General features: G+C 43.0%; 1 protein-coding gene across 1 annotated transcript in view; it reads left to right on the plus strand.

Annotated features, from left to right (window-relative positions):
- Positions 1 to 24,083, plus strand: part of pla2g15 (phospholipase A2, group XV) — a 51,684-nt gene that overhangs the window by 14,432 nt on the left and 13,169 nt on the right. Inside the window, exons 2-3 of the mRNA XM_067997759.1 lie at positions 5,582 to 5,738; positions 17,845 to 17,963. Coding sequence (XP_067853860.1) covers positions 5,582 to 5,738; positions 17,845 to 17,963 — 276 coding nt within the window. The remainder of the gene's footprint in view (positions 1 to 5,581; positions 5,739 to 17,844; positions 17,964 to 24,083) is intronic.

Below are 24,083 nucleotides of genomic sequence, written 5' to 3' on the forward strand. Positions count from 1 at the left end.
GGTTTCAGCAGCAGGTGAGCTGAGGCAGGGGTGGAGACGGACGATGTTACGGAGATGGAAGTCGGCAGTCATGGTGAAGTAGAGGAAGTGTTGTCTGAAGCTCAGCTCGGTCAAAAAGGATGACAAGATTGCAAACTGTCTGGTTCAGCCTCAGACAGTGGCCAGGGAGAGGGATGGAGTCGATGCCTAGGGAACGGAGTTTGTGGCAGGGACTGAAAACAATGGCTTCGGTCTTCCCAATATTTACTTGGAGGAAATTTCTGCTCACCCAGCACTGGATGTCGGACAAGCAGTGTGACAAATCAGAGGCAGTACAGCGGTCAAGAGAGGTGGTGGTGAGGTGGAGCTGGGTGTCGTCAGCGTACACGTGCTACATTGTTGAGTAACTTGTGTTGTTTAGCTAGTTGCATTGGTAATGCAATGATGGGCCTATTTCTCTGTTGGAGGAAGATTTCATAATATTGGCAGATTGGGGTAGCTTTGTCTTAAGATGTAGACTTACTACAAGACCCTACCTCATTCTTCAGTGCACAGATTTCTTGGGTGGACCGAACCCTGGACCCAACTTGCCCAAAAGTCGATGATGAGACAATTCCAATCAGTGAATTTTATGCTTCAATTGGTAATCCCAGACAAAGCTGTGTGCTCCTTCTTGATGATAAATGGGCGAATAGCTGGCAAATTGATCCCCGTCCTAAATATTTACATCGTGACTTGGAATACCCCAACTATCACACAGCCTTTTCCACACAGTGATCCCTCACAGAGAGCACAGGCACAGTAAGAGGAGATCTCAACTTTCCACAGCTCAATTATAAAAATCCCCTTTGGGGTCGGAAGGTAGTCTGTATCTCAGTTATGCTCACCGCGTTTTTTTTCAATCATGGGATGTGGGCATTGCTGGTGAGGTCAGCACTTATTGCCCATCCCTAATTGCCCTCGAGAAGGTGGAGTTGAGCCGCCGCCTTGAAGTGCTGCAGTCCGTGTGGTGAAGGTTCTCCCACAGTGCTGTTAGGCAGGGTGTTCCAGGATTTTGACCCAGTGACGATGAAGGAACGGCGATATATTTCCAAGTCGGGATGGTGTGTGACTTGGAGGGGAACGTGCAGGTGGTGTTGTTCCCATGTGCCTGCTGCCCTTGTCCTTCTAGGTGGTAGGGGTTGCGGGTTTGGGAGGTGCTGTCGAAGAAGCCTTGGCGAGTTGCTGCAGTGCATCCTGTAGATAGTACACACTGCAGTCACAGTGCACCGGTGGTGGAGAGTGAATGTTTAGGGTGGTGGATGGGGTGCCGATCAAGCGGGCTGCATTGTCCTGGATGGTGCCGATCTGTATTGATTGTATTATCTGTATTACTTCGGTGTGATATGAATCTAAGATATGGATGCTTGTTTTGCTCTGTTACTAAATCAAATATTACCTTATCACTGTCTATTATATTGTTAGGAATCTTACAACACCAGGTTATAGTCCAACAAATTTATTTTAAAATCACAAGCTTTCGGAGATTATCTCCTTCGTCAGATGATCTCCGAAAGCTTGTGATTTTAAAATAAATTTGTTGGACTATAACCTGGTGTTGTAAGATTCCTTACATTTATCCACCCCAGTCCATCACCGGCATCTCCACATCATGGCTATTATATTGTTATACTGAATAGAATGTGTTCAAGGATGTTTCAAAGTGATAACCTTAGAAAAGTTACCCAATCCTTCAGTGCATGTGACTGCTGCAGCTGTTTTTGTTGAAACCTAGGTCAAAATTCAAGGCCCATAGTGTAGCACAACTGCAAGGTACAAAATGAAAGATAAGATGTGAATGTAGAAGTGGTGGTCAGATGATGCTAAGCTTGGGTTTTAAAAACCTGCCAGAGAAGGGGAAAGCTGAGGGAGGTAAGGAGTTCCACAGTTTAAAAGCACTGTACTGCAAACGAAGGAGTTAGATACCGATTTTAACATGAGGATGCACGCACATGATACTTGTTACACAAAAGAACATCTAGTGCTTTAAAACTTAGATTGACACCAAGCAGAAAGGGAGGAATTTAGGGAACAGGCAGAAGGTATGGTTGTGGAAATTAATTTTTAATAGGGTTAAAGACAAAAAGGGAGGTAGCAGGGCAAAGTGATATTGTTGAAGGCGGCTTTATCGATGGAGGAGATAGAACATCCGTAAACTTGAACACAACATGGAAAATTTATAGCTCCACTTGAGAAACCATAGTCAGTCTTCCATGAAATATACTGCTGACCCTGAATTTCATAGGTTTCCCAAAGCCAAGTTACAGAGATGGAATACGCTGCACTTGCCAACTTTCTGATCAGATGCTGGAGGACCTGCCCAGTGTGCTTTGCTCCATTTAAGCAACAGAAAGCAATTTGGAACAGTAATAGTCTGGGGTCCTTCAATCCCAAGCATGTACACTGTTATATATTGGGCTCCATATCTCATTCATATCACTATTGTGCAATTAAAGTTTGTACCATGAGCCGATGGTGAAACAGCCAATTAAAGAAGCTTAAAATTCTCTGCTGTCTTAATTATTCCATTCTTAGCTGACCAATCTTAAAAGTTCCTGGAGCTTTTGCATTTTAATACTAAAGAATTCAGAAGGAGTTGCTGAGTCCCTCAACTTTTAGCAAATACAAAACACTACCTGCTGTACATTATTGTCTATATCAGGCCAAAGTCCTGAAAAGCTGCCTTTTAAGCCAAAAGAAGTAACTCTGAACAATTTGGTCAGTTGAAGTGGCTCCGAAGTCTTTGTACTTCAGTAGTAGGAGGGAGGAACATAAAAGGCAGAAAACGGGAATAGTCTTAATAGTACCCTCACAGAAAAACCAGGAGCTTTTTCTTTCATGAGCTATACTCTGCTCGTTTACATATTAGAGCAGCAATTATAATATCGGAGACGTGGGAGTTCCACGAGGTCAGAGCCAATAGTGAGGGCAAGAATGTTGCTAGATAAGTGTTTGTCTGGTTTGGAGCCCCACTTTAGTGTTTGTACAGTGTGTCCCCAGTCATCATATTAGGAAATCCCTCAGCAATCTCCGGATTGGGATGGCGGAAATCAGGCAGGGTTCCTGTTCTGTCCAGTGACCTCCTGGAAAGTGCATGTGCATGGATGTCGGTTGAGGGTAAGACTCACTTATAAAGGATATTGCATTTAACTGGCTGTGGGGAAAGTACCTGTTTTGGGAGTTTAATTGTATCAGTGAGCACTGCGAATGGTTTATTTCATTTTTTTAAATTGCAATTTGTTTTTCAATTTTTTTGTTAACTGTTGCTGTTAAAACAGGCTCAGTCCTTTGAGCAGTGAATGTGTTAAATTGATGAAATGTCCTCTTGGCATGTGGGTGGACTGCAAGCTGATCATAAGATTCTTCATGCTTCACATCCATTTGTCTGGTTTCCCTGCCATGGGCAAATTGGATAATACCAAGCACCTGGCACCTGTAATTGATTTCTGACATGTCTTTTGTCACTGTTTTTATTTGAATCTATATATAAAAGTCTTGCATCTAGTGTATGTCTTTAACATTTTCGAATGTCAAAAGTATTAGAGAAAAAGCAGGAGACTACTTTTTTTAAATTCTCAGGATGTGGGCAAGACCGGCATTTATTGCTCACCTTATTGACTCTTAACCACCTAGCAATCACGTTGATGTGGGTCTTGAGTCACATAGGGCAGACTGAGTAAGGATGGCAGGTTTCTGTCCCTAAAGGACATTAGTAAACCAGAAGATTTTCAGCTTCACTTATTAATTTTTAATTTTTTTTAATACAAATTCTTAAAGTGCTATGGTGGTGTTCCCAAGATTATTAATCCCTTGGATTGCTAGTCCAGTAATATAGCCACCATGCTACTGTCCCACTGGTGGAATTGTGGCTACAAGGACTCACTCCTGTACATTTTCTGGTCTGGTCCTGCCCTACCCATCAGCCCTTCTGGATAGAGGTGCTGGTCATCACTGGAGTGACGACTGGTCTTCCCATCTCCGCTGGACACAAGCCCACACATACTTGTCCTACCGTCAGCAGGGCAAGGAGCTCCTACCACTCAACGCACACTGGCCTCTCCCCTTTTGACAACACAATGAACCCTTCTCTTGCACAATCCAACACCTCCCATAACAAATGTGGTCATAGCGCATGCGAGACATCTGCCAGTCAGAGCGAGTAATGTACAGGCCGCACATGGAGCTGGAGCAACAAGTGATGAGGGGGCCCCTTCCTGAGGGCCCACTCCCACAGGCAGGCCGACTCCTGGGCTACATGCTGAGGGATTGGTCCTCACGTTGCACAATACCAACCAGGACCTGTTGCTGCTGTATCTTACAGTAGCACCTCATTGCCCCTCCCCCAGTGCCACCTGACAAGGGATGACCACGGCCCTGTCACCGAGCGCCCCTTACCCTAGTGTACAGAACTGTATAACTATGTATGACCCTCATTGCACTTAGGCTAGTATTATGAAATATGTATTATAACTCTATGAAGCCATGGCCGAAGACCATGTCCACTTGTATAAAATAAAATTGCAAAAAAATAAAACAAGAGGTGGAAACTTCATATTATTTTGCTCTGAGCTGGAGCCGGAGGTTTACAAGCACCTGCCAATCTGTAAACTTACCTCACCAACAGCAATTAGCTTCTAAATTGCAAATAGGCTTATCTCAAGGTCAAACCTTATGACCTTTAAAGGGACAGACCAAGATAAACCCAGCTTTGCCTGAGCGGCAGAATAATATGCTGAATGTTACATGGTATAATTCTCAGAGCAAATAGGGATGGGCGACATTGCGGCCTTGCCAGAATCACCTGTGTCCTGACGGGAAAAAAAATGTTCCTCTGCTTTTACTGAAAATAAAGGGAGGTATCTGTAAACTGGCTGGTGTGCCTGTCCCCTCATACCATATTGTATACTTTTTAAAACTGCTGCTCAATGGCTCTGCACTTTGGTCTAGTGAGTAAATGGGCTATACGAGCCTAGAAGATCCCAGATTCAATCTGTGCTAGGTGGCGGTAGAAGTGCTATAATTGGATGGCTGAGAAGGGGAATTGGCCAGATTTACCACTCCTGGTTGCTGTCCAGCAACCCTTGCTTGAAGCATGTGAATGGACACCAGACAAGGACAGAATCTTTAGCCCTGTCCTCGCACCGCATCCCGCTCTGCCCCCGCCCCCCCCCCCCCCCCCCCAACGTTAGATATCCTGCCAACACTTACTGCCCAGGTTCATGTGATTAGTTGGGTGCGGTTCTGGAAGGCAACTGGTGGCTGTGGAGCTGGAGGCTAGGGAGGAGTCAACGGCTTCCCAGACGACGGGAGAGGTGAAGATTAGTGAAGAAGAAACTGCTGTTCACAGTCTGGGAACAGTTTTGTAGAGAAAGTTCCAAAAAAGGACAGGTTGAATGGGAAGTAAATGCACTTGGACACTGTGGGGCTCTACCTTCCCCCCCCCCCCCCCCCCCCCCACCCCCACATTTATCATGTGACTTGTTTTGTGTCTACAGGTGGAGATAGTGAACTGATGTACCTATTGATTTGATTCCTAGTTGTAACTTTTTTTTGGAATTGGCAGTTCCAGGTGATCTGGGGAACCAGCTAGAGGCTAAACTGAACAAACCTACCGTGGTGCACTACCTGTGTACCAAGAAGACGGCAGATTATTTCACCCTCTGGCTCAATCTCGAGCTGCTCCTGCCTCTCGTCATTGACTGTTGGATTGACAACATCAGGTATGGAATGAGTAATGCTTGGTGTGTGCAACATGAGCACTTGAAAGGTCTTTTCTCAGTTGAGTGCAGCCTGACTTGAGAGGGTGGCCTGGTATCTTATCCAGTCTTGCTGGTCCATGGTAAGATGATCTGGAATCTGTGTGAAGCCACCATGCGAGCAGCTACATTCAGATTGGTTTTGTACAATACTAGTCTCACCAGAGGTGGTCTTTTCAAGGAAGTAACGTGGCTTAGGCAGGATTTCTTAGCAATAGAATTATAAACACTGCAATTCTTTCATGGACATTCCTTCATAGATAATAGGTCCCTACTGTTTGTATGTGAAATGGACGGGTGCTCCTGCTACCCTTTCAGCATTGCCATTTTCAATTTAGACAGGGCGCATTAACCTTGTTTTTTTTTCAAGGCACCCAGTGTCTTGCTAAACCCAACGAGATGAAGTTGGGCATAATTGAGTGGGCTATGAGGATGCACTGACTTAATTGTTTAAGGAGAAACTCTGGTCAAGGCAACCTATGAAATGAATCTCACCACAGTCCTCTGCCATCGTCATCATCAATCTTTGAGGCTAACTTGCTTGTTTTTTTTTCCCTTTCCTTGCAAGCGGTCTTCTGTTCCAACCTGAAAGTGACCATTTTCACAAGTGGTTTCATTTAACAATTACTTCACCGAGCTAGGCCAAACTGGAACCTCTTACTCTCCCTCTTTCCGTACCAACTCTACACTAACAAAATTAGACCAGCCCATTCACGTCATTAATGTGCTAAATATATTTTCTTCCCATGGTTTTCAACTTTTAAATTTTGATTTCAACTCCAGTTTGTGCTTGGTTGATTGGCTAGTTAGCGCCAATCAGATCAAATATATTTGGTGTTTTGCTTCTACGTAAGATTTTTTTGGTTTTGCTTCTGTTCACCTGCCCAACCTGGAGTGATATCTGCTCCCAGGCCTACCCTGGTGCAGCTCTTCAGCTGGCTGTCGGAAAGAACATGAGAAAAGAAAGACTCATTTATATAGCACCTTTCACAACCTCAGGACGTCCAAAGCGCTTTGCAGCCAATTAAGTGCCTTTTGAAATGTAGTCACTGTTGTAATGTAGGAAACGTGACAGCCAATTTGCGCACAACAAGCTCCAACAAACAGCAATGTGATAATGACCAGATCATTAGTTTTAGTGATGTTGGTTGAGGGATAAATATTGGCCAGGACAGCAGGGAGAACTCGCTTGCTCTTCTTTGAAATAGTGCCATGGGATCTTTTACGTCCACCAGAGAGGACAGACAGGACCCCGGTTTAAGGTCTCATCCAAAAGATGGCACCTCAGACAGTGCAGCACTCCCTCAGTACTGCACTGGAGTGTCAGTCTAGATTTTGTGCTCAAGGCCCTGAAGTGGGACTTGAACCCATAACCTACTGACTCAGAGGCGAGAGTGCTACCACTGAGTTATGGCTAACAGAGTAGCCCAGTGACAACTCATCCTCTGACCTTCACTCCTGTTTGTCCAGAGGTACTGAGCAAGCACCTGATGTCGATCTGCTGAAACTTGACCGAGATAGGAAACTCTTCAGAGTGGGAGGATTGCGCCCCTGCTAAATGGCACGGCTTTTTAGAACACCAATATATATTTTTTAATAACCATCAGAAGTAAGTGCCTCTTTCGCTTCCAGTATGCTGTTGCCTTAAGGAGTGCACAGAAAGGCACACTGAGCAGAGAAGGCGCGAGACCCAGCTCTTGCTTAGGAGCTTGCTAATTGATGAAAGCTCTCAACTGTGATAACACTGCTATTTATACAGCTTGAATCAAACAGTAAGGTTGCTACTGATGATATACTGAGCTCCCAATGGTACAGCAGCATTCAGAATATAAAAGTTTGTAAAGAACTCTGAGCTACCCTTCCATCCATCCTGTATTAAGTGCACTGCCCACGTGATACTGAGCCACCCAGACCTTCAAGGTCTCAGGGTTGATCTTTGGTCTGTGCTGATATCAGTAGTACTGGTGATGAACTGCTGCAGTTTACCCTTGCATTTGAAGAATGGCCACTTGGGTGAGGTATCAAATGGCAGACATATAGTCTTTGACTTCTCTGGGGGTTGTGTACTAGAGGTTGAGAGTCCATAGGACATAATTACCTGCAGTTCAGGACCAATTTGGTATTAATTGGCAAGCTCTCAAACCACAAGGATGGTAGGGTGGGAAATGGAAATATTCCACTGAGGCATTCAGGGCCTCTTCTAAAATTGGGGTGGAGTAAAGGGAGCTTTGCCCCATGTTAAAGGGGAGACTTGGCGATGCTTAATGCTGATGTTGGGCAACCGTATTGGAAAACCATTCTGTCCCCTTCGTGAAGACCAAGATATAAGGACACAGAACAATGATCTTCCTCAATGAGCACAAAAGGTGCCTAAAAATGGAAAATTGGTTGAAAATCGAAAGCTGCAGGTAAACTGCCTATTGGACCAGACTCTGTCCACAGTCTCTACGTTCAGCTCTGCTGTAAGGTGTGAAACCTCAGGATATTTCATCATCAGAAATGGGTTCTCCTTGTAGCACAATCCTGCTCCTAGTCAGCAAAGTACAAAGAAACCTTGATTTGAGTACAGCAGATGGATTCCGACTAGGCCGCTGTGAGCTGTTCCTCTGCAATATGTTTTAGGCCCTGGGACCAACCAGCAAGAGCCATGGGAGGTGAGCAACCTTCACTGACACGGAATACTTCAGAGGTTGATGCTCATGATGCCAAACACTGTTTTGTGTTCACATACAAATAATAAAGAAGTATTTTTGAAGAATTACCCAACCTAATCTTTTAGTTCATTTTGGATTTTAGTTCACAAATCAAATCCTTTGTTCTGAGCCATGTGTTGATTTGTTTTGAAGAAATCCATGTTTAGCATTAATGGGAGAACTCATTAGCTTCTCCCTGGCCGGAATATTCTGGGTGGAAATGGTCAATTATGTCATTGGAATGAATTTCAAGGTAAGGGATGGGGGAAGAGAAACAGAGAAAATTAACCCATTTCAGAAAAAAATCTGTAAATTTCCTCCCCGTCTCCCTAAAGCAGTCAAGAGTCTCCCTTGTTACCTTGCTACATGAGACCTTGTTAACCCATGACCTGTCACAAGACTTATTGAACTAATCGCCCTCCTTAGGAACATATACAGGACCAGAAAACATCCGTCCAGCGAGCTGGTCACCAACGTCAGACTTAATGCTATACTTTGTCTCGTACCCTTCAATGGCCCTCACTGCCAAAAGTATATCAGTCACCTTTAAATGTATAACTTGCTCCACGTGCACTGCCTCCCTAGGCATGGACTCTTCTACGTGTTCACCAACTACTGTGTGAAGAAGTTATATTTTTACTGTCATCATTCACATTTTCTTGTCTAACCTTGAATCTATGTCCTTTTATCATAGAACTTGTGTTAAAGCCCATCTCTCTTGGATCTAGTTTATCCTTTTAAGATTTCAAATACTTCAGTAAGATTACCTTTTAAGCCTCTTTTTTTCCCAAAGCAAAAATCCCCAGTATTGACATTTTAAGTAATATTTTTAAGAGTAGAGTCCAGTTTCTTTTTCATAGAATGGTTACGGCACAGAAGGAGGCCATTCAGCCCATCGAGCCCGTGCCGGCTGTTTGTAAGAGCAATCCAGTTAGTCCCATTCCCTCGTAGCCCTACAAATTTTTTTCCCTTCAAGTATTTATCCAATTCCTTTTTGAAAGCCACTTTGAAAAAATATATTGTATTTTTTCTTTATTCGTAGAGTAAATAAATCAAGAATTTTCACTTGATTTGAAAGGAGCCATTGATCAGAATATAAGGCAGTCCACAGCAGCATCTGTGTCCATTTTAAAGCAATTGTAAACAATTTTACAACACCAAGTTATAGTCCAGCAATTTTATTTTAAATTCACAAGCTTTCGGAGATTTCCTCCTTCCTCAGGCAAATGTTTCAAGAGCTCCTTGAAGCCTACGCATTTATACATATAGAACAATACATGGTGTTTACAGACTGCCCCTGCAACTGCCTGTTGCCAAGGCAATCACCGTGTTCAGACAGAGAGGTGTCACCTGCAGAACCCCCGAATACACATTGTGAATTTAAAATAAAATTGCTGGACTATAACTTGGTGTTGTAAAATTGTTTACAATTGTCAACCCCAGTCCATCACCGGCATCTCCACATCATTTTAAAGCAGTTATGGTGTAACCCAGTTGCTAGGTAAAGATTTGGTTGGCATTGGCACTGATTTTGGTTCTACACTGCATTCTATGCCTTAGGTCTTTAAGGGAGAAGGAGTCCGTGTCCTTCTGTGGTAGAGTTTGGGATTGACATTTTCCTCTTTCCTCCTCCCTGTTTTTCTAACTTTCCACATTCGCTAACCCCCATCACCACCGGACTGCATCCGTGCCCTGCAGAGCTTTATGGATTAGAAGCTCCGAATTTCAGTGTGCTGTGCTGCTGGGGTCCATGTGATCAACTTATAGGAAGCGATGGAAGTTACGCAGCAAAAGACTGCTTTGTAGGCTGCTGCGTTGATGGGACAGGCTGAATGTTTGGACCCCTTTGTGATGTAGTTTGCTTCCCTTTGCGTTGTCTCGATTTCCAGTTACAGCTTCCGAGTGGTACTGTTACTGAACAGAGATGGGTGGAAGTCCGACCAGAATTGGGGGCGTGCTAGCCGTTGGCACAAGTGCTCAGTTTGACTCCAATGCAGATCAACAACAACTCATATTTATAGCACCTTTAACGTAGTAAAACGTCCCAAGGAGATTCACAAAAGCATTATCAGACAAAAATTGACAGAGCCAAAGGAGGAGACATTTGATCAAAAGCTGAGGTTTTAAGTAGCATCTTAAAGGAGGAGACAGACGGAGAGGTTTAGGGAGGGAATTCCAGAGTAACACTGAGTGAGATAAGGTGATTCGCTCTCACGTGCTCTCCCATGTCTGTGAGCTAAATGCAGCTGTTGGGAGTGTTTGTTCAGACTAAGCCCTCTATGAACCTGTCTTTGCTCACTTATTAGAATCATAGGTTAAAGCACAGAAGGAGGCCGTTCGGCCCATCGAGTCCGCGCTGGCTCTATGCAAGAGCAATCCAGCTAGTCCCACTCCAACGCCCTATCCCCGTAGCCCTGCAAATTTTTTCCTTTCAAGTACTTATCCAGTTCCCTTTTGAAGCCCATGATTGAATCTGCCTCCACCACTCCCTCGGGCAGTGCATTCCAGATCCTAGCCACTCGCCGCGTTTTTTAAAAACAGTTTTTCCTCATATCACCTTTGGTTCTTTTACCAATCACCTTAAATCTATGTTCTCTGGTTCTTCACCCTTCTGCCAATGGGAACAGTTTCTCTCTATCTACTCTGTCTAGACCCTTCATGATTTTGAAGACTTCTATCAAATCTCCTCCCAACCGACTGCTCCAAGGAGAACAATCCCAGCTTCTCCAGTCTATCCACGTAATTAAAGTCCCTCATCCCTGGAATCATTGTAGTAAATCTCTTCTGCACCCTCTCTAAGGCCTTCACATCTTTGTGCGGTGCCCAGAACTGGACACAATACTCCAGTTGTGGCCGAACCAGTGTTTTATAAAGGTTCATCATACTTTTGTACTTCATACCTCTATTTATAAAGCCCAGGATCTCGTATGCTTTTTCAACCGCTTTCTCAACCTGCCCTGCCTCCTTCAACGATTTTCCGCATATACCTCCAGGTCTCTCTGTTCCTGTACCCTATTAGAGTTAACAGAACAGTTTGCCTCATGAAAGAATCTTGTAAGATGAAAATTTGAATGTGGATGAATTGGTAACAGATCATGGACTCCACTATCATTTTCTTCATTACTGAGTTTTTCAAGAGGCTTTATCTCTGGAATAGCATTCAAATAAAGATAATGGCCGACTCCATGGTGGCTGCCATGTTGGGTGCCTCCAATTTGGTCGTATGAAATTTTCTGTGAAACCAGCTGCAAAAGATTTTGGGAGTGGTGTGCATCACACATGAAAATACAGAGCATTCCACCTGTGCTACGAGGCGAGTTCAAGCTTGCAGTTCCTCACTGGAGGAAAGGTTTCCTCTCTCTGCAGTATGTAACAGACCTGCAAGCCTGGGTTTATGATTTTGTGACTCCCTTCATCTCCATTCTTTGAGTTTCCAAATTGTCTTGGGTTGCTAGTGAAGGCTGGGGCTTGGAAAGAAAGACTTGTCTTTATATAGCGCCTTTCACGGCCTCCGCCCCAAAGCACTTTATAGCCACTGAAGTACTTTTGAAGTATAGTCACTGTTGTAATGTAGGAAACTGCAGCCAGTTTGTGCACAGCAAGCTTCCGCAAACAGCAGTGTGATAATGACCAGATAGCCTGCTTGTGATGTTAGTTGAGAGATAAATATTGGCCAGAAACCCTGCTCCTCGGTCACAGTGGTGGGGAAAGCAACTCATGGTATGTACCATCTCTATAATGTTAGAACGGAACTCCTGCTGTTATAAGATATTAATAGTGGGCATTGTCAAATCACTAATTCTCACAGATGTACACTGTGTCCACAACAAAGGCCAGTTTCTAGAGATCTCTGCTTGAAATACAGATACAGCGATATTGGCTGAGTGTAAATATGTCTCAGATGTAATTTAAAAAAAAAAGTATTAAAACTGCTCAACAAAAATTTATTAAAACATGTTTAACCAAACATTTTGTTTGTAAAAACACGGTGGCGCTCTGGTAGTGAACATTAACACGGCCAGCTGACTGTCCTTGTTAAATAAAGCCCGTTTCCTCATTTATGAACACCAATGAGAGCTATATTTTTTTAAAATAGCTCTCATTGGCACATCAGAGAAGCAAGTGTGAAAAATTCTGTCTCCATAGAAACTGGAATAATGAATTATTCTGTGGCAGAGAGAATCTGGATGTGATTCCATTGCATTGAATGCAATCACCCCTTAAATGTCTCCGTCATAAAAATTAATTTTTTGCTGCTGTATTATTCATGATTGAATTGGGCTCAGTGAAGCATTAGAGAGTGGGCAGCTGCCTTACTGCACTGATTCTCGGGAGGCTTCCTTCTCCTGCAACTGAGTGATGACTAGTTTCATGCTATTATAGATAGACAGGGGCCTGAGCTAATAGGATAATTATGCTAGTCAGGAAATTACTATTTTTTTAAATTAAACCAATGTAAAGAAATTAAAGAGGGTGTTTATTGATGATCAACAGATCTGTGTTCATAAAAAAAAATATGGCTGGTCTTGTACTTCAGTAAAGACTGCCTTCTGGGAAGAGAGCAATGTGGTTTTTGCTGGTCATTAAACATAACAACTAATCATTATTTGTGAAGTAAAACTAAATGCCATAGAAACGATAGGAAAGTCCTTATGTCATTATTTACCATAACCGATCATTTGATAGTCATACATACTGGGAAGGTCCCAGGTTGTTTAGTTTGATGCTTTCCCCTGAGGCTGTGTCAGGCTATATTTTTCTTTAGTGTCCCTGGGCTCCCACCGCTGATCCAGCAGCAAAAACTTTCAATTATAAAGCACCTTTTAATGAAGAAAACTGTCTCATTCCATCCCAAAGTGTTTTATAGAGGTGTAAGGAAGGTGATATTAGGAGGGGTGATCAAACGCTCGGTCAGAGGAGGGTTTTAAAGAGAGGCGGAGGTGTTTGGGGGGGGAATTCCGGAGCGTGGGACCTCGGCACCTGAAGGCATGGGCTGCCAAAGGTGCGAAGAGGAATGGAGATTTTGGAGGGAGGGGTGGTACTGGAGGAGGTTACAAAGATGAGGGAGGAGGGAGGCCATGGAGTTATGTAAATATCGGGATAAGCTTTTCAAATTTGATGCATTGGGGGAACCAGGAGCCATTGTAGGTCAGCGAGGACAGGGTGATGGATGAACGGGATGTGGTGCAGGATAGAACCCAGTAACCTGGACAGTATTGGGCTTGACTGGAGTGATTTATACAGCAAGTGTCAGCAGGCTATCCAAAGAATGGCCAAAGTACTAGAAAGCTTTCAGTGCCTGTGAAACCAATAGCAGTACTCAAGTCTTGAACATGCTTTGGGCTTTTATAAAGTTAAGTTGCTGAGTTGAAAGGAAGTGATTATACTATAATAGGAGACCAAACTTGTTGTAAGCAACTCTAGTAATTGAGCAAATGAAGGAACTGCATTTGAGCTCGGAGGAAATTATGACGGTAAAAATGTCAGTAAGGGAAGAACTAAGGCTGGAGCCCATTGGTTAGATTTGCAAGAGATATGAAGAATTGGAAGAAACCCGACTTTTGTTGCTCCATTGAAGGGCATGGGAGGGCTCAAAAGAGACCATTGCATCTTTTAAGGGAAGGATAAATTAATATTTGTAGCAGGGGAAGATGTGGAGACCAGGACAGTGGGATCAGCTTTGGACTGATCTAGCACAGATGTGTTGGGTCAAGTGGCCTCCTCCTGTGCTGTAGACTTCTTCTATGGTTCTGAGATCTATATGATAGATTAAGGTATCTGTCTACATTGAACCATAGCACAGGACACACCGCTGAAGCACAGCGATGACTCGAATTCAAGAGGCAACCAATGGGAATTATGACAGATTGTAGGAAGGAAGAAACAGCCTCTGGAGCCATCATGTACTCAATGGTTAGCACTCGAAAGGTGCATTGAGAAGCTGCAGAAATTGAATTAAGGGTTTTCCTTTTTGTTTCAGACTCCATAAGCTATTTGGCTTGCTCTCTGTATTAGTCATCTAGTCAGAGGAGATGTTACAGTGGTTGGGTTTCCAGAGGAAGAGGCTGCTGACTCACTGCTACAGTAGCCCCACTGCCCTATGGGCAACAAAGGGGCTTTTTGATACAGCGTGAGCTATCATTACATGAACAACCCAGCATAACTGCAAGAAACGGAAATCCCGCTTTCAAATTAGATGCTTGTGAGATCAGAAGAGGTCACCAGTGAGTGATTATTGAAAACTGTTTTCACTTCTCAGTTGAAGTAACAACAGTCTTGCATATCAAAATCTGCAGAATGTCAGGTCGTGTTTTTAGCACCTTGCTCACTGCATTTTTCAATATGGTGTATTTGTATGTGGGGTTTTTAAAACCATATATTAAGTGTTAGATGTCAATATAAAATTGTCACAAATTATAAGAACCACAATTTCATACAGAATTATTCAGATTTGTGCAGGTTTTGGATCTTCAATGAGAGAAATAGATTACAAGCATGATCTAGATGTGATGGGGGAATGGGCCCATGTCTGGCAAATGTCATTTAATATTGATAAATGTAATGTTATGCAGGTGAGCAGGGCTAATGCCAACCATGTGCAGGATTGTGAACTTAAGGCTCTTGACCGGGTAAAAGACCTGAGTGACATAGAAGACGAATGTCTGAAAGTTCATGACTCTTGCAGCGAGGCTCTTGCAAAAGCAAATAGAGTATAAGGATGTACTGCCAGAGTGATCAATACAAAACAGAAAATACTATACTGTCCTTGTATGTCCCTGGTTAGACCTCATCTAGAATACACTGGCCAGCTTTGGTCCCCTCAATTGGCTGGTGATTGAGACCCTGGAAAAGATTGAGGTGGGATTGATATCTAGTTTAAAGGCCCTTAGTTACCACAATAAGCTTAGAGAGCGGCGGCTTTTTATTCCATAAAAGCATAGACTTCATGGTGATTTGATTGAGGTCTTTAAAGTAATGAAAGAATTAAGTTAGGCTATTTGAGTTAGATAGGATAGGGAGGACAGGGGAACATGATTTATAAAAGTTACAAAGCATAGAACTAGGTTAGATGTTGGGAGATAGTTCTTTTCACAGTCATCCACCTATGGAACAAGTAATTACAGTGAGTGCGGGTTCACTGCAAGTGTACAGGATGGAGTGGGATGAGTTCCTAACTGTGGCTGACGTCACTCTGTAGAAGGTAGGTGGGATATTGGGGGATATCTCTCCTGGTCAATGTGGTCTTCTGGAACTTGTTTAATTATCATCGGGGTGGTGGGGAGGAATTTCAGAGTTTTCTTTTCCTTAAATTGGCCTAGGGCTTTTTCTTCTTTTTGTTGCCCACTGATGGACCAGCTGGTCTCTTCCTACCTGTCATTTCCATACAGTCATATTATCTGATTTTTCTTTAAGTATTTAAGGGAACGGGAGCCCAGTATTAACTAATGGTGTTTGCAGAATTCACATTTGAGTCTGGTTAATCTGCTGTTGGGATTGTGTCGTTAGAAAAGTCTTATCAGGTACAGCTGCTTAAAGGGTTTAGATGATGCCATGGACACGAGAATGAAACTCCAATGGTTTCTGAACATCAGCTCAGCCCCGAAGAGATTGTAGCTTTCAACACTCTCCCGACTTTGTTCTTGTTCTTTGAGAATCACTTTTGATTTAGCATTTTGTTGTTAAGTTTGGACCTCTTGTTTAGTGGTGCCAACCTCTGTCGCACCCCGCCCCCCCCCCCCCCCCCCCCAACCAAGTCACCGCTATTGTCTAATTGCGGAAAGCAGGGGAAAAGGCCCCAAGGCCCGTAGTGCAGGGCACCGTTAACATTGAAAATAGGTAAAATGGGATGAGATATGAGATGTATCAGGGAATAGTGTTGTGATGGAGTCAAGCTTGGATTTTAAAAGCCTGCAGATTGTAGGATAGGAAGAAGGAAAGACTCAGAGGGGAACTGTTCTACAAACCTTAAAGTCCTAGGAAAGACTTGAAGAAGCTATTTACTAATGAGTAATGCTTGCTCTCACTTGATTTGAACACTACTGAGAACATTACTGTTTCTCTATTAATTTCGAATTCACCCTGCCTCTTTCCTCATTGCAAACCTCACCATAGTGTTGATGTACTAAATTACTGCTCTGATAAATGATCCTCTGAACTCAAATCAGTCACATTACAAGTTTCTCTAGGAATTGCTTCTTGGAATGTTAGGGTACAAATAAGGTCATTTTATTTTCTGATTTCTGTACGGCTTTAAACTGCGCTTAATGTCAAAAGTGTTGGCTGCGTCATCTTCAGTGGCACCCTTGCCTGTGTTGTCAGCTCCTGCTGACTTGGCGTTGGAACTTTTCATGGACAGAAGTTCGTTCATAATTAATGCATTTTTTTCTTCTGCCCTACTGCCGTGCCTGGTCTCTAATGCAAATACCCTTTTTGATTATAATGGAGAGCTGATAGAGCATTTTCTGTAACAATGTTTGTACCCTTTAGTGTAGACTTCCTCTTGAATGACATCACTAATTGAGAGTGCTGTCCCAGCCTTTGGGTCCAAAACATGATGGCACCTGAGAGGAACTTCATGATTTCCTGCTTGGTGACATTCTCTTCCCCCCACCCCCCCCCCCCCCCCCCCCAAAAAAACCTTTTAACGCACTGACAGATGTTGTTCCATATGAAGGCTGAATAAATGTAATTTGTCATCTTCACTGATATTTCATATAAGATCTTTCCTCCCAGACCTGCAATTTTCAAGGGTAAAATGACATTTTACGGTTATGGAGCAATTAAGGTGAATACACTTCCCTTTAAAAGTAGAGCCTCTCCAATAAAGGCCAAGAAGATGAAATGATTCCAATCTAAGTGAACTCTGAAGCTTTCTGCACTAAGTGAGACTAAAGGTGACTTTTAAGTGGGGTGACTGACTGAACAGGATGTCCCATTTAATTGTGTAAAAGAACGAAAGACTTGCCTTTAAGTAGCGCCTTTCATGACCACTGGACGCCCCAAAGCGCTTTACAGCCAATTTACACACAGCAATGTGATGATGACCAGATCATTTTTTTTAGTGATGTTTGTACAAGAGTGGGGCTTCCTCCTAAAATAAGAGAGCAGATGCTCCCATGAAAATTGCAACATCAGCCGCAACATTGTGTGTTGATGGGTTTTTCATTTTCAAGTTGGACAAAGATTCAAATCTGTTTGACAATTTGAGTCCAAACGGGACTAAAGGCTTCCACAGACTTTGGAATCGTGTTGGAGGCAAGCGGTTGAAGTGCGGGAGGAAGCGCGAGGACATGAGAAGGCAGCGCTGACTGTAAGAAAGAATCGGATATAATAATTTTGTAGTTTCTAAGTTTTTTTTTTTTTGTTTTTTTTTGAAGGCTGGTCTACAACACAACAACCAAAACAACAGAAACACCACCTGGAGTTGATGTGAGAGTCCCTGGATTTGGGAAAACCTATCCACTGGAATTTCTGGATCCCAGCAAAAGGACTGTTGGTAAGTTTTGTCAATATGAATACAGTGATTGATGTTTCAGACATTAACCTTTTGAAGGAAACCTGCAGTAGTTTAAATTTGCTTGGGGTTTACTGGTGAACAACTCAATTTGCCTGGTTTTGGGCCACATTGGGGTGAAGCAAACTGTTGTGGTGAGAGTTTTTATTGTTTTGGGATAGACATAGCAAAGTATTGTAATCTAGATAAATCTGTTTTGCTCTTGCTTTTGTTTAATATTACTTGATCAGTTTAGCTTGTACTTTTCAGGCTGAGTCATTGGGTCTGTCAGCTTGATGCCATTAGTCAGGAGATCTGAAGGACGCAGGAGTAACCTGTAGTGTTTCAGGTTGGTACCATTGACAGTGAAGGGGTTCATGTTTATCTGATGGTGCACTACCCCAGTTACCTTGGACATAAGGTTACATTTGGGTTCATAGGGAGTGAGAACTTGCCTGTAGTAATGGGCTTGTGTGTTGGGCATGAGTGAATAGTATCAAGATGTAGCCAAAACCCTAACATAGGATAAAACGTTTTTGGGGGAAGAAAAGGGTCTTAAATGTCAAAACTTTCCATTTTTTTCATGTTCTATTTAATTGGTGCTTTTAAAAAAAAAAGTGTGATACCATTCAGTATTTGTAGTGCTGGCTACAGAGGTCCCTAAAATTATTTTACATAGTCCTAGCTTATTTTAAATGGAGGATGAGTGGAGGCAGAGGGTGCAGAAACTGAGGGGTAGGAAAGAAATCTGGCCAAGGGAGCAGAGAGCGACGGGTGAGGAGGAGGGGAAACCAAGGGATGGGAGTGTAGAGCTGTTGAAAATGCAGAGCAAGCTATATGGAAAGAAAGCTTGTATTTATAGATAGTGTCTTTCATAACATCCCAAAGTGCTTCACAGCCACTGAAATAGTTTTGAAACGCAGTCCTTGTAATATAAGGAATCACAGCAGCTAATTTGCACACAGCGAGGGCCCACAAACAGCAATGAGTTAAATTACCAGATAATTTGTTTTAGTTGTTGTTTGAGGGGTAAATGGTGGCCAGTACACCCGGAGAATTGTGGTGCTCATCTTCGATTAGTACCATGGGATTTTTAAGTCCACCTGAGGGCAGATGGGACCTCAGTTTAACATCTCACCGAAAGACTGCACTGGATTGTCAGCATAGATTTTGCTCAAATCATGGGGTGGGACTTGAACCCACAACCTTCTGACTGCGAGGCGACTGCTGAGCCAAGGCTGCCTCCTTAACAAAGTTGAGGAAAACAGGAGACAGTCAATCAGATCAAAGATACTAAATACAGCAAAGCACAAAAGAAAGGAGCTGATCCAGATGGAATTAACAGTGATAATCATAGAGAAGCAGGTCAGGGAGGAACTGAGACTGGCCATGTTAAGAGATACCTTGGCTGTTAGGCAGTAGACACACTGAAAGCACCATTATCACATGGGTTTTCACTACTGTAAATGTGTATATTGCCAGTGTCATTCACCCCTTGACTTGACTATTCCAATGCTTTCCTGGCCAGCCTCCCATCTTCCTCCCTCTAAACCTGAGTTCATCCAAAACCCTGCTGCCCGTATCCTAACTCGCACCAAGTCCCGTTCACCCATCACCCCTGAGCTCGCTGACCTGCATTAGCTCCTGGTCCGGCAATGCCTCGATTTTTAAAATTCTCAACCTTGTTTTCAAATCCCTTCATGGCCTCGCCCCTCCATATCTCTCTAACCTCCTCCAGCCCTACAACCCTGTGAGATCTCTGCGCTCCTCCAATTCTAGCCTCTTGCGCATCCCCGATTTTAATCGCTCCACCATTAGCGGCCGTGCCTTCGGCTGCCTAGTCCCTAAGATCTGGAATAATCTCTGTCCTCTCTCCCCTCCTTTTAAGATGCTTCTTAAAACCTGCCTTATTAGTCCTAATCTCTCTGTTTGGCTCAGCATCAAATGTTGTTTGATAACACTCCTGGGAAGCATCTTGGGATGTTTTACTACGATAATGGCACTATATAAATGCAAGTTATCACATTGATTGCCCCAATTACTTACGCAAATAGAAATGGTGCAGTGTTGTTTATCCAAATCTCGTGTGCATACTTCATTCAGATTCATTTTCTGAATGTGCTTCATTATATTTTAAACATCAGAATTCATCGGTTATATGTTCCATTATAAAAATAAATCTACATCTGTAGATTGCTTGTGGGTGCCTTTGCTGTTTTAGTTCCTCCTGGCCTGTTAGAATTGAGTATATCCAATCTCACATTTACAGGGCTTTCAAAATAGCAGCTGTTAGTTGGAATAACATGGTCTTTTTTGATGTCATAACTTTCTTCTTTTGGAACTTGGTTGTATATTTAGTTCCTTTTTTGTTGTGAAGACAGACAAAATGGAAAAGGAGGGGGGTGGGGTGGTCCTGATAATAAAGGATGACATAAAAACAGTGGTGAGAAAGGATCTCTGCTCGAAGATCAGGAAGTAGAATCAATACGGGTGAAGATGAGAAATAACGAGGGGTGGAAAATTCTGATGGGAGTAGATTATCGGCCCCCTAACAGTAGTTCTACTGTTGGACAGCATATTAATCAAGAAATAAGAGGAGCTTGTAGCCAGGGTAATGCAATAATCGTGGAAGGTCGCAAATGTAACCCCGCTATTCAAGAAAGGAAGGAGAGAAAACCAGGAACTACACGTCAGTTAGCCTGCTATCAGTCGTCGGGAAAATGTTGGAATCCATTATTAAGCACATGGTAATGGGGCGCTTAGAAAATCATAATATGATTAGGCAGAGTCAACATGGTTTTATGAAAGGGAAATCGTGTTAGCATAAGAACATAAGAAATAGGAGCAGGAGTAGACCAATCGGCTCCTCGAGCCTGCTCCGCCATTCAATAAGATCATGGCTGATCTGATCCTAACCTCAAATCTAAATTCATGTCCAATTTCCTGCCCGCTCCCCATAACCCCTAATTCCCTTTACTTCTAGGAAACTGTCTATTTCTGTTTTAAATTTATTTAATGATGTAGCTTCCTGGGGCAGCAAATTCCGCAGACCTACTACCCTTTGAGTGAAGAAGTTTCTCCTCAACTCAGTTTTGAAAGAGCAGCTCCTTATTCTAAGATTATGCCCCCTAGTTCTAGTTTCACCATTCCTTGGGAACATCCTTACCGCATCCACCCGATCAAGCCCCTTCACAATCTTATATGTTTCAATAAGATCGCCTCTCATTCTTCTGAGCTCCAATGAGTAGAGTCCCAATCTACTCAACCTCTCCTCATATGTCCACCCCCTCATCCCCGGGATTAACCGAGTGCACCTTCTTTGTACTGCCTCGAGAGCAAGTATGTCTTTTCTTAAGTATGGAAGTGTTTCTTAAGTGTTTGACAAATCTACTGGAGTTTTTTGAGGATGTAACTAGCAGGGTAGATAAAGGGAAACCAGTGGATGTAGTATATTTGGATTTTCAAGAATCATTGGATACGGTGCCACACAAAAGGTTGTTAAGCAAGATAAGAACTCAGGGTTGGGGGTAAAAAATAGCATGGATAGATGATTGTTTTCTGTCTGTTAACCAGAGAGTAGGAATAAACGGGTCATTTTCAGGTTGGCAGGCTGTAACTAGTGGGGTGCTGTAAGGATCAGTACTTGAGCCTCAACTATTTATAATTTATATTAATGACTTAGATGAAGGGACCGAGTGTAACGTATCAAAGTTTGTTGTTGATACAAAGGTAAGTGGGGAAGTAAGCTGTGAGGAGGACACAGTCTGCAAAGGGATATAGACAGGTTAAGTGGGCAAGAAGATGGCAGATGGAGTATAAGGTGGGGTAGTGTGAGGTTATTCACTTTGGTAGGAAGAATAGAAAAACTGAATATTTTTTAAATGGTGAGAAACTATTAAATGTTGGTGTTCAGAGGAATTTGGGTGTCCTTGTCCACGAAACACTAAGTTAACATGCAGGTACAGCAAACAATTAGGAAGGCAAATAGTATGTTGGCCTTTATTGCAAGGGGGTTGGAGTACAAAAGTAAGGAAGTCTTGCTGCCATTGTACAGGGCTTTGGTGAGACTTCACCTGGAGTACTGTATACAGTTTTGGTTTCCTTACCTAAGGAAGGGTATATGTGACTTAGAGGCGGTGCAACAAAGGTTCACTAGATTGATTCCTGGGATGAGAGGGTTGTCCTACGTGGAGAGATTGAGTAGAATGGACTTATGTTCTCTGGAGTTTAGAAAAATGAGAGGTGATTTCATTGAAACACAACATTCTGAGGGGGCTTGACTGGGTAGATGCTGAAAGGACGTTTCCCCTGGCTGGAACGTCTAGAACTAGGGGGCATAGTCCCAGGATTAGGGGTCGGCCATTTAGGACTGAGATGAGAAATTTCTTCACTGAGGGTTGTGAATGTTTGGAATTCTCTACGTCAGAGGGCTGTGGGTGCTCAGTCATTGAGTATATTCAAGACTGAGATCGATCTATCTTTGGACTCTAAGGCGATCAAGGGATATGGGGATCGGGTGGGAAAGTGGAGTTGATGTCGAAGATCAGCCACGAATGGCAAAGCAGGTTCGAGGGGCTGTATGGCCTACTCCTGCTCCTATTGCTCATATTCTTATGTTCTTACTCAGAAATGCCAAAAGAATTGGTTAAGATTGCCATTTTGGAGCCAACATGTGGGCACATTGTCTGTGATTACTTCAAACTGGATTCATGTAGAATACTTACAGCCAGCAAAGAAAAAGAAGATTTTCATCACTTCAATCTAGATTCAAATGAGATGAAAGGACAGTGTGATCAACCTGGGTGATGCAGTGTTCCAAGTTTAATTTTGATAGTAACTGTTTGCCAACTGTCTTGTAAGAGTAAGAATAACTGTTGTTCTTGTGCCAAGAGACCCTGTAATCATCTGAAGATTAGAGTGTTCTATCTGCACCAAAGTGGAAGGAATCTGCTAAATGGCTGCTTCGCACGCTCTTGCTCAGATCACAATCTTCCTGTGGGAATCTGTAAGGATGACTCTTTGTCCTATTGATGTGTCAATGCCTTGTGGCTTGGTGTATCAGAGAGGCCACTTTGTTTAGGTGTTTTCTCTCGCCCTTACCCCTCAATGGCACCCTGGCTAATTTTGTGGTCATCTTGGTGTGAGGGCTTTCAGTACAGAAAGTAGAATTTTTTTTTCATTGAAACACTCCCAACTCCAAGGAGCACAGGCCAGATGCAGAGTAACATTGCCTCTACTCTGCCCCAACAACGTATCTTTACTCCAGCCTCAAAAGACTACCTTCTACACCAGTGTCAAATTTTGCTTTACCCATATCAAAGATCCTGTTGAACAGTTTTGTACCACATAAGAACCAGAGTAGGCCATTCAGCTCCATGAGCCTGTTCCACCATTCAATTGGATCATGGCTGATCTGTACCTTGACTCCATTTGCCTGCCTTTGCTCCATGTCCCTTGTTACCCTTACCTAACAAAAATCCATCGATCTCAGTCTTGAAAATGTCAATTGACCCAGCATCCACAGCTTTTTGGGGAGCCAATTCCAGATTTACACTACCCTTTGTGTGAAAAAGTACTTCCTGATTTCACTCCAAAATGGCCTACCTCTGATTTTAAGATTGTGCCCCTTGATCTAGATTCCACCATCAGAGGAAATGGTTTCTTTGTATCTATCCTATCGAATCCCTTTATCATTTTAAACGCCTTAATTAGATCACCCCTTAACCTTCTAAACTCAAAGGAATACGAACCAAGTTTATGCAACCACTTCATAATTTAACCCTTTAGGCCCTGGTATTCTGGTGAATATGCACTACCCCCCTTCAAGGCCAAGAAATAATATATCCTTCCTGAGGTGCAGTGCCCAAAACTGAACGCAGTACTCCAGGTCGGGTCTATACAACTGAAACATCACTTCACTTTTTTGTATTCCAACCCCCTTGAGATAAAGGCCAAGGTTCCATTAGCCTTTTTGATTACTTTATGTACCTCTGCACTAGCTTTTAGTGATTTGTGCAAATCCCATTGCTCCTCCACAGCTATTAGTCTCTCGCCATTAAGAAAATATTCCGATTGTCTTTCTCCGATCCAAAATAGATGACCTCACGCTTCCCCACATCAAAC

Source organism: Heptranchias perlo, chromosome 16 (genome assembly GCF_035084215.1).
Source record: "Heptranchias perlo isolate sHepPer1 chromosome 16, sHepPer1.hap1, whole genome shotgun sequence".
Taxonomy (NCBI): domain Eukaryota; kingdom Metazoa; phylum Chordata; class Chondrichthyes; order Hexanchiformes; family Hexanchidae; genus Heptranchias; species Heptranchias perlo.